Here is a 15986-nt window from a genome sequence, read left to right on the forward strand (position 1 = left end):
ATAGGTTGGATGCTTTTTAAAATGTTTTGACCAAATGTTTCTCTTGTCATTTTCTTAAAACTAGAGAATTTACCTCTTAAAAGAATTTATTTCCATGTAAGTCCCCCCAGCTTTTTCTCCCAGATTAAGGAATGATGAGCTCGATTCAATAGATAAAAGCTGGAGGCATCTCAAGAGGCAAAGGAAGAGAAGTCATTATATTAAGTCACACTGAATGCCGCTGAGTATAAAGATTATTTAAGAATGTGTAGAACGCTCAGATAAGCAGTTAGTGGGAACCACCCCTCTGATGTGTAAGATAAACGTTAATGCTTTTCTAACTACAGAATAAGATGTACCAGTCAGCCCCACATCCTGAATTACAATGAAACATGAGTCCCAATTAATCTTTGTTATATGCTAAGAACAAAAACAAATGTTACAGGGTCAACAACTAGGCTGGCTTTTTCTATGCAAAACCATTTAACCTTGTCAGCACTTTTTACTGCACGGGCTACTGATGGGTTTAATTACCAAAGTGGTTACGACAAAGCCAATTACATCTGAGATCTAGTCAGCTTTTCTGTAATCAATGAAATCAAACAACCTTTGCTAACACTGGTGTATCTTGTTTAGTCAAGGTACTTTCGGCAAAATGATGTAAGTTTGTGGTTTCTACTCAATCTATTGGCATTTAATAATGTGTCTCCACAGTCACTTTTCATGGAGTTGAAATATTCTGTACACTTTAGGCTCAAGTTGGACTTCCCTTCACTCTCCCTTTACCCAGTTTTTTCTTATTGTATTTATTATTTTTAGAAATTATACTATTGTATAACATAGCATTTTACAATAACATATAGTACTTTTTTGGTCAGCTCCCCCATGAAAATGTAAGCTCTGTGAGGGTAGGGACTTTGTTTTATTGATTCTATCTGTTGTACCCATAACTGTGTCTGGCACGTAGAAGGCATTCGATAAATACATGTTAAATGAACAAACCTCAGAGACTGGTTTGCGGAATGGGTGACTGGTAGAAATGTTCGACAGGGTCTATGTACTGTAATTACACTAGGTGATAATAGGTTCACAAAACCACTTATTTAAGCGATACGTGATTTAACAGATAATCACTTTGTCAACTTAAAGAAAAAGCACACAACATAAAGGTTGTGAGTTTAAGTTTTACTCAGGGTCTTATTGAGGACTATAGCCCAGGAGACAGCCAATCAATTAGCTCTGAGAAAACTGCTCCAAGGAAGTAGGGGAGTGGCCCATTTATATGACTTTTGGTGAGGTCATACATGCAGTCTAGCACACACCTTGGTAAAAGATTACTGCTAATCGCAAAGAATAGATATCTCAAGTTCATGATTTTAGTGCCTTCCTATGTATGGAAAGATGCAACACTCTGGGTTCATAACATTCTTCCTGAGATATGCATCTAACTATCTAAGGAGGCTGCTTGTTTAAGCAGAGTGCCTCCTCTGGTTTTCCATCCCAAATTCCTCTCAGGGTGCACTGCTGGTCAGTCACTGCAGTGTGTTACCACGTAACCCTAGTAGGATGAGGGGTGAGCAATGCTCGTTGATCTTATTTGTTCACAACTTACTTAAGTGATTTAAGTTTTTAGATGTAAAAAAATGGACTGGAAATTGATATTTTACTGTGCTTCTGGCCCTTGGTAACCTCTTACTGTTCAAAATTCTCAGTACCATTATCTAGGAATGCTATGGAATAGATTCTGGAATTGTATTCACAAGACACAGGAGGCTAGCGTGGAACGATTTTCAAGGGACAACATTAAGGTTGTACAGCCTGTTTCAATTCTCTCTAGCCCTCCTAACGTGGTTTACTAAATTCACACACACACACACACACACACACACACACACACACACACACAGAGAAGCAATTTTCTCTGTACAAAGGGGAAGTCAGATAGAAAACCTCCCATTTCCCTTCTTTTCCCACCCGCTGTGGTCCCAAAGAAATAAACTCTCCCAGGTTTAGACATGTTATTCTCAGACCTACCCAGTGACTTGATGTTTACATTCAGCTCCCTCTGGGCACTAGCTGACCTGTGCTGGCCTTCCCCTCCTAGCCCTGGGAGAACCAATGGAGACCGACTGAGCCTGAGAACTTCACCATGACAAGATTTCAGATGGCACGACAGATGCAGCTTCACCCATGGTAACTAAAGTGTGTGGACAGAAATCTGCCGTGCGTGTGTGTGTGTGTGTGTGTGTGTCCCCTCCTTTGGTTCCCACCCCTCCTTCAGAGTCCCTCACAGCCACTCCACCTTGCGCTGCCCGCCTCTGCCAACAGAAAGGAGGGGGGTGGGCTTAGCTCTCATTGGCTTGGTTCCCATTCAGACCCCAGACAGAGGTGAAGGAGTGTCACTATATTTGACTTAACCTGATTTTACTTAGACAAGATTAGTAAATCAGAATACTTTTCTAGTTGGGTTTTGTTGAGTGGTAGAGTTATCTTTTGAATCACGAGCACCTTTACCATCTAAACTAAACAAACATTAGTATGGTATGGGTTTCTTTTCCAGAGGGAGAAAAACTATCTCAGAAGGAAATTCTATTTTAGGCACAGGTTGAACTCTGCTTCATCTAATTTATTCCAATCTCCAACAATTGGATCAAAACAAACTGACCTCTTAAGAAATAGTCACACAATGGTATTCATCAGCAGTGTCCACTTGCGAAAACAAGATTATACTAAAGCCAGGCCACATGCCAGAAAAAGACTCAGATTTTGTGAATGACTGTGTCATTGGCGATACCCCACTACAGGCAACCACCACATGTTGTTCTCGGGACACGTCCTCAATAGCAGTGGTTCTCAACTGGGGTCAGTTTCAGCCACCGGGGCAATGTCTGCAGACATTTTTGGTTGTCACAACTGGAGGAGGGAGCAACTGGCATCTGGTGGATAGAGACCAGGGATGCTGCTAAACATTGTCCAACGTACTGATGGGTACCAGAATATGTCACCCCAAAATACGCCACTCTGACATAAGGATTATTCTGAGCTAAAGACAACTGAGAACGAGCAGAGGCAAGAAAAGCTTTTTAACCTCCCCTTAACTGCCTAAAAATGAAGTCTAAATTTCTCCATTTGTAAAGGAAATTTACATTTATAAAGGAAATTCCCATTTATAAAGATGTCTCTGTATCAGGAAAACATCTACACCTGGAGACAACTCTTATAATCGGAGAAACTATTACCAACAAAACAAGACAACCCTTATTTACCACGTATTTCCTCCCCTCACCTTCCTAGCACTTGCCTCCCCCTGCCCAGAAGCCGCAAACTCCCTTTTCTTTGTTTATTCTAAGATGGTATATAAATTTCGATCATCTGGCCACTTCCTAAAGTCTCAGGTCTTTGTGAAACTTCTGTGCAGATGTATGTACATCTGTTTTATTTTTCTGTCGTTAATCTGTCTTTTGTCAGCTTGATTTGCAAGCCCCAGCCACTGAACCTAGGAGGGTTTAGGAAGAAAGGTTTTTCCTCCCCACAGCACAGGACAGTCTCCAAAACAAAGCCTTCTGGGGCCCCAAATGTAAATAGTGCCGAGGTTGAAAACCGTGCTCTGTACTGACAGACAGAAATCAAAAGCACCAAAAGTCAGCAAGGTGTTTGGGAGTTCAGTAGCTTCAGTGATGTCAAACCAACTCTCCCTTATGGCTGTGAGTCTTGGACGTAATACTCAGAACTTTAACGTTTCAAACTGTGCTTAATAAAATGACCCTGCAGGATCAGACAGAGGGGTTTTCTTCCTATGTCCGTTCACCAGCCACAGAATTAGGAGCATTAACCACTGCTCTGCTGGTAGGACCTGTGTTTTGGTTAAAACTACACGGAAGAAGAAATCATGAAAGGTTCACTAAATCACAACGCCAGTGACCCCTATGTTAAGGGTGTTAGGAAATCAGGGGACAGAAAACTTTTTGAGTAAAGAGGCATTATGAGTAAAGAGGCATTAGGTGGTCTGTAGGGTAGGATTAATGCCAATACAAAACAAAGGAGGACCCTCCTGGGTACAACTCCTTTCCATGTCCCCGATTTCTTGTTTGTAGGAAATAGGCTTCATTCGGCCTCCTAGACCTTCCCTGAGTTCCAAAGGGCAGATTCAAACAGTTGCTAATCCGAGAAGGGAAGGAATGCAGAAACTAAGGATGAGTCAAGAAACAATAGTGCAGTGATTACATCAGGGTCCTGGTTCCTCCTCAAGGGATACACATAACAATATCTTCTGCAGGAACTAAGACCCCCCATCCAAGTGGAGGATGGTAACTTCAGGTTGAGCGCAAGATTCTTGGAGCACTGCCCTGTTACCTCACCAACAGCCAATCGGAAGAAAGTCTGCACACTCTAGAAGAAAATGAAGACTCAGACCCCCTCCCCAAATGATTCTCCCTTTAAAAACTTCCGTGGTTGAGCAGAATCTTTGGAGTTCGTTTTTGGCCACAAGTCCGCCATCTCCCCAGGTTGCTGGCCTCCTGAATAAAGCAGCTTTTCCATTCCAACCAACACTCGTCTCTGGAGTATTGGCTTTCAAGCGGCGAGCAGCTGAACCTGAGTTTGGTAACAAACAGGCTTGATGAGAAGCAGATATAGCTGCAAATCCAGAGACTGTCCTCCCTTGAGGAGTGGGCAGGGAGGATCTGCTTGGCTCCAGTCCCAGAGTTGCTCCTACTGTATGATTACCAACAAGTCTGAAACCTTCTCTGTAAAATGAGGGGCGAGGCCTATGCCCTGAAGGACCCCCTCCAGCTCTGTCATTCTCATTCAGTGGTTTCCTCACCACCTGCTCTGGCACACAAGGGCTCAGACAACTCTGTAACAGGATGTCAGTGAGGTATATGTATTGATCTGAAGCAGTATTTGGTAAAGGAAATAAAGAACAAAAGGAACACATACAGGTTTGCATAAACGGGAAACCCTTTAATTTGATAACCATGCATTCAACAAACATTTATTTACTGAGCATCTCCTCTGAATAAGGTATACAAAATTCCATATTTTCTTTTAAAACAATGTTTTTAGACGAGCCTGCGAAGTTCTCTGAAAGTGTATGTCCTGAGATTTGCAGCAGCTAGCATTCAATTCCACCAGTGAAGCCCCTTGCCGCATTCCGCACAGGACAGATGGGTCTCCACCAGCTCTCTCTCTCTCCAGGTGGTGCTGACACAGCACATATTTGAATACTCCTCTCGGTGGGAAATAGAGACGTAAATTCTATACTTATCTCTCAACCTGCTACTATGACTTTCTTCACAGCCTTGGTTTTTCAAAGGTTTCAAGTTAACTCTTCTCTTAGAGAATATATGCAGGCAGGTAAACTCAGAACTGTGATGCCCTGCTCTCATTCTGTAGCTGGGTTCTTGTCTCTGTAATTGTTGCCCACTGGGCCGACGGCTGGCTGCCGGTGCGCCCCGTGCTGTGGAGAGGAATGTGTCAGCTCCCGCAGTTACATCTTCAAAAAGGCCACCTGGAAAAGGAAGAAAAACCCACAGTGCTTTCCTTATAGAATGTGATGAAATGGCTGAGTACACATCAAACCTGAATCAGGTAAGTCTGCTCGGTAAGGATGCTCACAGGTCTACAAAGAAAAACGACTCTTAGTCGGGCCAGACATTGCCATTTCACAGCAGCAGCAGATTTAGTCCTTTTTTAATGAACCATACAGTAGTTAAAATAATTCACATGCATTTTAAAGGAAAAAAAGGAGTTTAAATTGACACTCAAGTTGTATTGCCGTGAAGTAACCCAGTTCTCTTTCCCATTGGTTCAAACGGCTGCTTTGGGTCTTCCACGAGCATTATTCCAAATCCCGAAGACTCCTGGGCAATTCCAGTTTCTCATTACGATCGGTAATTATACCAGTCTCTCTTCGGGTCATGCCAATGCTTTTAATTGCATCATATTTATTGGGCTTGCCAGCAGCAATTTATCTTAAAACTCGGTTGTTTTAAAACATTTTAATTCATACAGGCTTAGGTACAAAATATTTTCAGACTAAATAAGGTCCAGATCAAATGCATCGAATTTCTCAAGAGTTTTAGCTAAAGGAGAAACAAACATAATAAAGTCAATCATAAACACTTAGAAAATTCTAGCTCAGCATTCAGGGGTGATAATAAATTGGGAAGTTGCCAGCACCAGGAAGAGAGTGGAATGTAGGTTAGAGATAAAGATGGAGAAACACGGGGCAGTTAGAAAGCTCGTCCCAGGCCTTTTTTGGGGGGAAAGAGTGAGCAGCAGAAGCAAAACATTCTACTCTTGGACATTTGGTACTTAAGTCCCCAAACGCAGTTGAAGGAGGTATGTATTTAATGATCCCTGTTAAGGGGATAGGAAAAGTGAAGAGTCGTGCAGGGCAAAAGCCATCTGCTTTATGCTGAGTAATTCAGAAGGATGTTACTCTTCATACAGTGCTGGTGAGAAAGGCCCCTGCTGAGTTTCCATATCAACTTCCCGCTGAGTTTTTACATCAAGTTCTGCAATGAGAACAAAGTTGAAGGAGCAGGCACAGAAGAGAGGTTAAGATTCCTAAACAAAATATAAACATGGAATGCGGAGGGGACAAGATAGGAGAGTAGAAGGATGTGAGCTCACCCCTTCTTATGGACAACGGATGCAAACCTCAAGGGCTTATTGTGAAGAGTAAATGAGAGAATGCTTATGAAAATACTTGTGTTTCCCTCCCTGGCCTCTCAGATGACAGACATTAGGAGCCCATGAATATTCTGATGAGAAGGGGCTGTTGAAGACAGACCAGCTGGGCCCTTTAGGGAATGATCACAGAATCCCAGGGAAGGGGACTTCGGGGGTCACTGAGTCTGACTTCTCGCTCACGGTGGTTAGCATCCCCGTGGGGACATTCTGCTTCTTCAAGAACAGTTTACAGGGAGATTCCCAAGATGCCAATACCACTGCTGATACTCAGAGACACAAAGACGACGAATAAAACCCAGTTATCTCTTTTTGAATTCTGAAAACTGCTGTGTCATGGAGTATTCCAACCAGGAACTACTTAGAATAACTGATGATGATAAATGTCATCCTAAAAATGGTTAAGAACTTTGGCTCTGGAACCATACAGACCAGTGGTTCTCTCCTTGGGACAATTTCGCCCACCAGGGGTCATTTGGTAGTGTCTGGAGATTTTTTTTTTTTGGTCACAGCATGTGGGATCTTAGTTCCCAGACCAGGGATCAAACCCAAGCGCCCTGAAGTGGAAGCCTGGAGTCCCAACCACTGGACCGCCAGGGGAGTCCCTGGAGATATTTTTGGTTGGCACAACTTGGGGGATGCTAATGGCATCTAGTGGGTAGAGAGGTAGGGATGCTACTAAACATCCAGTTATGTGCAGGACAGCTCCCCATAAGAAACAACTACCAGTCTCAAAACATCAACACTGCCAGTGCTTGAAAATGCTGAAATTTAGAATTCGATCTCTCTGTGACCTTCGACAAGCTTGTTAACCTCTCTCAGCCTTTCCTTGTCTGCAAAATGGGAATTATAACAGGACCTACCTGAAACCTGTAAAACACTTTCCTACTTTAACTCTTTTCATCCTCAGCACAGTCTGGTGATTTAGGTAACGCAGGCATTTGAAACTTTGTTTTACAAATGAAGAAACAGAAGCTCAGAAAAACTAAGTGGCTCGCTCAGGATGCAAAGCTAGTAAGTGGCAATGGTGGTTTTAGGAAGGAATTTTGATTTCTAATCCATGCCTTTTCCCCTGGTAAGTTTACAGATAGATGATCAAGATAAAACTGCACAGGTTGGGGGACTTTTAATCCTCATTATTGTCTCAAGTATGAAAGATTTATTTTCTTTGGCATGCCTGTGAATATGGACACAGGATGGAGAAAACTACATGAGGCTGAGCTCATTAAAACACATAATGCAAAATGGAGTCCCCAGCAAAAAAGAAAAGAAATTTAATTTGACCTAATACGTCTTTTCTTTTTTCTATCGTTCTTTTTTATAGTGCCGCCTGCCAAGGACACTATGTGTTTTGCAGGACTTAATAACAAGAAACTGCAATCATCCTTGGGAACAGGTATTGTACGATGCATTTTAGCTTCTTTTTATTTAAAACACTGTGAGTTGACATATTTCAGATGTTGATTTTGTGTTCCCTAGCTTTTGTCCATGACAGGAAAAATTGCTTTCCCTAACTGCCATTTATTTTAAGACAGGATAATTTTATTTTGTTCTACTACACTGAGAAGAATCTCTGTATTTCATCTTTTTAGTTTTATTCCCCAAAGTAAGAAGTTTTAAAGCTTTGCAGAGTCTATGAGTACAGCTACAGCTTCAGGCACCGTTGTTACATTCCTGGAATATATAGTGACAGAAGTATAAATAATTATTAGAAACCAGGGAAGACAGGGCTCTGGAGTTGGCTGTAACATTTGACTCCCCCTGTTCTCTCCTCCTGGATTTGGACACTTGGGAAAGGAAAAGGGGAGAGAGAATGAAAATGTCTAAAAATAATGCCTCTGCTTTGAGTCACCATCTAAAAACAATCTTCTTAAACTACCATAAACAGGGCCAGGCTGCTGTAACGGCTGACCAAATGTTCAGTTTATAATGCTTCTGTACAATTGCGCAAATATGTTAAACACTTTTGAATGTTCTCGTTATCTTAGTTAACAAAATTATACTATGAAATTCTATTTCTCAACATAGAGCTGGAATTTCAATCAATAAAAAGACATGCTGTCAAGGCAGACTGCACAAGATAAAATTAACATTAAAAAAAATCCTACATAAATGCTTTGAGGTGCACTAAACAAGACAGATAAAACTGTACAATACTGGAAACTGTGAGTTTCATAATAATTGTGAGCTTTAGAAAAGTCTCTTTAGAATAAGTAGCCTAGCCATACACAAATGTTCCTTTTAAAGGGTACTGTAGACTTAAAAAAATAAATATTTAAAACTATTCCTTAAATATATATTTTTGTCTAGGTACGGCTCCTGTTCAAAGTTATGTCTGGAATAAATGTTATGGCATGGCAAAAAAGTTTATACTTTATATTACAAAATCCAGTTTCTAGGCTCAAACTTCATTTACAAAATAAAATATACAATGTAAATATAAAAATAATAAAAGAAAATGACCTTTTCAAGCATATTATTTGTTTCGAGTCTTAAATCACAATGGGGTACAAACCATTTACTAACTCACTAATTCAGCATCAATCAGGCCTGTGCTGATGACACCTGGACTCCACTCTTTGTGCTGAATAAATAGTATAAGATTGTCCTCTCTCTGGGCTGGCAGGCTGTCTTCATTCACTCGATTCATTCGATGATTAAGTACCATCTATGTGCCTGTGACTGTCCAGTCACAGACCACAGTGAGCAGGCATTCCCTCGTGGCACTAACATGCGAGTGGGGGAGAGTCAAGTCATGAGATGATGCTAATAGGTTGGAATAAGTCTAAGACGGACGCCTAATGCCTGCTGGCAGAAAAAGGATCATTCTTGGGTTATGAAAGGAAGTGCGATTTCTGAAGCAGTAGCCCGAACAAGGCAGTTATTACTCTAATTATGAATAGTGTGTTGGCAAGGAGAGACAATAAAACCTGGCATGGCACTGAGTGGGATATACTTTGTTCCCACTAAAAGATGCTGGCTTTGCTAAAGGAACTACTAGCAAACAGGAAGGAAGGAACAAAGGACCAAAGATGGGAGAAGCAATACAATGAGGAAGAAGATCTTATCCCACTAAAATGACAACGCCTGTGTGGACACTGTCCACACACTTATATGTGGACAGAAATACTAGACCAAGGAAACACCAGCGCGGCCTTCCAACTCAAATTCTGTAAAAGCCTTTAGAAAGTGGGAAAAAAGCAAATAGGACCAGTGTCTTTAAAGGGATTTAAACCCTTACCTTGTATTTTATTTAGGCCATGGATGCACTAGGATAATTTACAGGTCAATCAAAAGCTTGTGATTTTCATCTAGCGGGAACCAGTGAAGCAAAGCACAGCTATGCTTTCTAGCGGAGGGCAGCGTGTGAAGTACCAGAAGACATAGATGTGAGTGGGGTAAAGACGACCGATGCCTCTTCCTCTCCAGATGGGGCTGGACACATGGACAAAAGCAGCAATTCCTGGGTCCTGAGCCTATTCTTCAACAAAGCAAGAAAGTTCTGGATGTAAGCTTCTCAGCACCCCTTTCAGAGTAATGGGGTTGTGGAAGCATTGCTGGTGTTGGATGGTGCTATTACAAGAGCACTGTGGTGAACAAGCCCTTCTGATGCAGTTGCCGAAGCTCCTGGTTATATAAGGCAAACCCACCAACTTCGCTAATGATAGCAAGCCCATGGGGCAAACATTATATGGCAACAGTCTTTAGGTGTTACATAAAAATATATTTTCTCAAGCACAAAACATATTTGTTAAAGGAAATTCTATGATGCCAATATGGGTGGGTGTTAAAAGGTATAACGTTAAACAGTACCACCACAATAAATACACTGTCACTCATAAATCAGAAAGTCCTTTTAGTTTCTCATTCCTATGGGAACGTACACGAGGGAACGTGGCAGAAAGGCAGTGGTACCACTGCAGCTCTGGACAGGAGTGGTGGTATGAAAATCACCCCTGCACTGCCCTACTGGCAACATGCCTCTGATCAAACAAGTTTATTCAGAAACGGAGTCACTAGAGTCCAGAAATGGAGTGTTTTCCTACAGTATCAATTCATTGACACTTTTAGTAGCAAAACCATTTCAACAAATAATATTTCAAGGAAGTCATGCTCATCCTGATCTATCATAATGTTGAGAAGCATGGGTGTTGAAGAAGACAATGTACTTGGGACAGCAGGACAGTTAGAAATTCCAGGAGGGGACACGAACCCACGTGGGGGACAAAAGAGCTTTCCATAGCAGAGAGCTGGTTTATGGCATCTAAATAGGTTTATCTCAGTGATATTTTAAATTCCTATTTTAGCTGTATATATTAATTTTTCTAACAGAGACGCAACCAAAGGAGAGACTAGCCTCATCCGTGTAAAACACTTTCCAACCCACTGTCAAGGAGGGAGGAGGGACTAGCTTGGGAGGCTGTGGCTGTGGATCCCACTGCTGAACAGTGGAAAAGCTCTGTGGAAACATCACGCAGGCAGTGATGAGATGCTGTAACGAGTGTTCCTGGGGCCGGGACTATTCAGGCGCGTAAGTGCAGAATTCTGTCAAGTAAGGAGAACGGCACAAAGTGAGCTCCCACACTTTTTCGGGAAAGGGCTAAGGAAGGTCGTAGCTGCCTCTGTAAACCCTCCTGGACAATTTTATCTCATACCTGAAGAGCCTTATTTGTGTTGGTTGGTATTCAACAAGTTCTTAACTGTAATGATTAAAACTTAGAGAAATCAAGACTTGTATTGCTCATTGTAATTTTTCGTTTTCATAACTGATCTATAAATATATTAGGTACAGACGAAATGAGAAACGCACAGAAAGAGGAAAATAAAATTTTTGCAACTTCATTATTCAGAGTAACTACTATTAAGCGTTTTGGATGTATCTTTTTAGATTTACTTTCTATGTATAACTGGACATTTCTGCATATGCTGTTTTGTAATATGTAGCTTCTTTTTAACTTAATGATATATTGTGGTAATCTTCCCATGACAGTGAATATTCTTCTATGACATTTTTAATGACTGTATTATATTCTGCTATATATCTGGGTCACTTAAGGATAAATGCATAACTTATTCCACCAGAAAGCAAACTTGAGGGGTTTTTTGGGGGCGTTGCGGGGGGGTGTGGATAAGTGAGGGGATGTTACTAACTGTTGGGCCCAGAGGACTTTGGCATAATCTGGCCTGGGTCCTCAAGGTGTCATCTCTGGACCAGACTTTTTTTTTTTTTTTTTTAAATACAGGCAAATCTAATGTTTATTTTAGTCAATTCAGGCAGTCAATAATATGTATTCAACAGTCCTTAATACTAGGAATTCTGAGAAACTATAAAAAGCAATACATTTAACCAAATAACCAGAGTCATTTGTTTCTTTCAAGAAACTTAAATTTTTAACCTAATGATGAAGATATTATAGAGACAACCAGGTACACATGCAAACAATGGAACTATTACCCAGTGTTTACTAATAATATTGTCCCTGAGGTCTTTGTCAAAGGCTGTTAAGAATGAAGATTCGCTCTTTTTTCACTTCCATTCATTCATTTAAACAGCATTTATTATTACATGACATAAATTGTCTTGTAAATGGGCAAATATGCCATGCATTACAATTCCTTTGTTCGTTCAAACATATGTTGAGACCCAGACACTAGGGCAAATACAAAATAAAGTAAGCTCTATTCCACTGGACGAGACTTAATGGCATCCCCTGGGAACTCAAATCCTCACGCTACATTCTAGACCTGCTCAACCAGAAACTCCAGGGGCGGGGCCCAGCAACTGGTCTCGTGTAGGTCCTCCAGGTGATTCTGATAAGCGCTAGAGTTGGAGAGCATTTTGCCCAGCTGAGCGAACTTAGAGAAGGTAACTGATGTATTTACAGGGGCACAGCTAATGAGAGGAACGACTCAAACACAGTTCTTCTAACTCCTAATCCAGTGCCTTCATTTCTGGCCACTGCAAAATGAAGACGCTGGTCTAGGGTATCCAAGAGTCCTTTAAAAAAAAAACATTTTTTTTTCTAGAAGACAACAAGATTGTCAAAACAAGGGAGAAAGAAACAAATTACGTCTAGACCAGTATCTTGATATTGATATAGATCGGGCCCAACATCTACAAAAGGAGGACTGAGCTATCTAGAGACTGAAGGGGCCAAATCTCTCAAACTGACCCACTGTGTAAAGCTAGTCTAGTAAGAGTTGAGAGAATGGTTTTTTTTGGGGGTGGGGTGGGGTGGGAGGGAAGAGTTTCTGATATGCCCTGATATAGTTTTCTTTTCTAAATCTACTTAACATGGGCATGTTTAGCAAACTTATTTGGTTCAGGTAAAGAAAATTGTCACAAATTTGACTTCAGAATAAGCTGGTAAAGAAGAAATCTCCCATACATTGCTTGGAGTATGCCTATAAAACAGGATAGACATTCTAGAAAACAGTTTGGCAGTCTTTAAAAACTAAACATGTACATAATTACTGTATGACCCAGCAACTGCAGTCTTGGACCTTTATCCCAGAGAAATGAAAACTTTATGTTCACACAAACAGCTGAACATGAATGTTCATGGCAGCATCATTTTAAGAGCCAAAACCTGGAATCAGCCCAGATGGATGCTTAAGGGTGGTACATCCACACCATGGATACCTACTCCACACTAACAAGCAGCGAATTGTTGATACATGCAACAACTTGGAAGATTCACCAGGGAGTTACGCTAGGCTCCAAAGGTTATGTACTGTAAAGTTCCATTTATACAACATTTTTGAAATGACAAAATTTCACAAACAGAGGACAAGGTAGTGGTTACCAGGGGTTGGGGATGGTGAGAGGAGGGAGGGTGTGATTATAAAAGGACAACAGGAGGGATCCTGGTGCCAACGGAACTGTTCAGTGTCTTGACTGTGGTGGATGCACAAACAGACCCAGGTATACAATTACACAGAACGTCATACACTTGCACACACACACGCAAAGGAGTACACATACAACCAGGGAAATCTGAGTAAGATGGGAGGACTGCACCATGTCAATACCCCAGTACCATAGTTCTGTAAAATGTTACCACTGGGGGAAACTGGGCAACGTGTGCAAGTGATCTTTCAAACTCTTTCTTACAGCTACGAGTGACTCTATCATTCTTTCACTAAAAATTTCGACTAAAATAATGCCACAATACTTTGCAAATGACCTTGTGTAGCTTACTCCAATCCAGTTACCTAGTGTCGCTCCGAGATGCGTTATTCAAAGTCTTGTTCACACTGATGTTATGGCTAATACATCACTGTGATCCCATTTTCCTCAGTGGAATGACCTGAGTAAGCCGGTAAGTTAATTTTGGGATGAGTCCCGAAGCAGACGGCTACAGTGAGACACAACACCGTTATATTTAACACGGGTTGGGCTGACAGTCTGGCATAAAATGCTTAGGTTACACATAACAGCACCTGAAATCTTAGCTTGTATATGAAGTACTTATTCTAAATAGTCCACTAAGCACAATTTTTTGTTTTTTTTATTGCCCTGGAGTAAATAACGAGAAAAAATTCTGGCATTTTTAAAACCCGGAATTGCTATAACAAATTTCCCAGACACATAAGAGGCACTGGACAAATATTTTTTTCAGACTGAATACATTAGATTATAACTCTAATTTTAATCTTAAAATTAACAGTATCTTACAAAAGATTTGGAGAAAGAGGAAAACAGAGAGCGTCTGTTTGTTTCTTGTAATTTGGTTAACTGTGAATTCACGTCCTTTTTTTTTAACCTACCAACAGAGACTTAATTTTTTTAATAGTTTGTATAAGCCCTTTAGTAAATGTTAATATGTTTTTTACGCAGTGAAGAAATTAAGTGCATTATTTTTTTCCTGTTTCCCCAAAGACTCTAATATTATTACTATGTGGGTCTATTTCCATATGGTTTTAAGATGCATTTTTCTCATATTGATTATCACATGTGCATATTTTTTATATCATAATAAACATTTTTAGGTGCTGCTCAGTAAGTCTTTATTCTTATTTTAATAGCTGCAAAACAGTCCATCATAACAATCTATTACAAATTTAATGTTCCCAGGTTTGTTAATATCAAAAGTAATAATGGGGCTTCCCTGGTGGCGCAGTGGTTGGGAGTCCGCCTGCCAATGAGGGGGACACGGGTTCGTGCCCCGGTCTGGGAAGATCCCACATGCCGCGGAGCGGCTGGGCCCGTGAGCCATGGCCGCTGAGCCTGCGCGTACGGAGCCTGTGCTCCGCAACGGGAGAGGCCACAACACTGAGAGGCCCACGTACCGCAAAAAAAAAAAAAAAAAAAAAAAAAAAAAGTAATAATGAAGTAGTTACTATCGTGTTTATAATTTTTTTCAATTTTTAGAATATTCCCTTAGGATAGAGTCCCAGAAATGAGATTATTAGATTGAAATGTATGAGTATTAATCTAATTTGATACATATTTTTTCCAATGAGCTGTACCAACTGGTAATGCCACCAGCATCCTATCTTTTTTTAAAAAAATTAGTACTAATTTAATAAAAGGAAATGACATCTCATGCTCTTTGAATTTATTTAACTGCTATGAGTTTAAACATTCTCCCAAACGTTTGTTTAATAACATTCTCCCAAACGTTTGTTTAATAAACATTCTCCCAAACGTTTGTTTCTTGTAATTTGGTTAATCGTGAATTCACATCCTTTTTTTTAACCTACCAACAGGGGGCTTAATGTTTTTAATAGTTTGTATAAGCCCTTTAGTAAATGTTAATATGTTTTCTATGCAGTGAAGAAATTAAGTGCCAGGCAGCATCCCATTAAATCTTTATAAAATCCACTTGAATTAAATATCTAATTTAATTGTCTCTGGATTATAAATGAGGAACTGAGGTTCAGAGAAGCTGAGTAACTTCTGCTTACTGCTATAAGCTAGTAACAAGGCTGGGTGTGCAATCGGGTCTTTGTTTCTGAGCCTAGTATTCATTCCATCATCAAAGCTCCCTTCCATCTAATTATGGTGAGAGATAATTGCAAGTAACTTTAGTTGAAGAAAGAATCCATTATATTCCAATTTTAAAACAGATTTAGTAGCAGTTGAAATGATGCAGTCGCTCTTATTTGTTAAGCAGAAAGCAGATTACTTCTTTACGGTTAGATGTAAGGAGGAGAAAGAAAAAGAAGAGCAAATTCAAGCCCTTCCTGTAAAGACAAAATAATTCCTTGATTCTAAGAGAAAGCTTCCGGCAAGTGAGGAGAGCCTGCAGGATAAATGAGAAACCAGCCTGAAACCTCAGAAAGGAATTTTTGTCTGTAAGTTTAGCAAG

General features: G+C 40.5%; 1 protein-coding gene across 4 annotated transcripts in view; it reads right to left on the minus strand.

Moving 5' to 3' along the window:
• UBE3D (ubiquitin protein ligase E3D) overlaps positions 1-15986 on the minus strand; it is a 343799-nt gene that overhangs the window by 167406 nt on the left and 160407 nt on the right. The window contains exon 10 of one of the 4 annotated variants that reach the window (XM_019929362.3): positions 4918-6062. The exons of 2 other annotated variants lie outside the window; for them this stretch is intronic. In XM_019929362.3, the coding sequence (XP_019784921.2) occupies positions 5994-6062 (69 nt within the window). In that variant the 3' untranslated portion in view covers positions 4918-5993. Of the gene's footprint in view, positions 1-4917; positions 6063-15986 lie in introns of those variants that run through there. One more of the 4 variants, XM_019929364.3, reaches the window with a different exon arrangement.

The sequence above is a fragment of the Tursiops truncatus genome, chromosome 12, assembly GCF_011762595.2.
Source record: "Tursiops truncatus isolate mTurTru1 chromosome 12, mTurTru1.mat.Y, whole genome shotgun sequence".
Classification (NCBI taxonomy): domain Eukaryota; kingdom Metazoa; phylum Chordata; class Mammalia; order Artiodactyla; family Delphinidae; genus Tursiops; species Tursiops truncatus.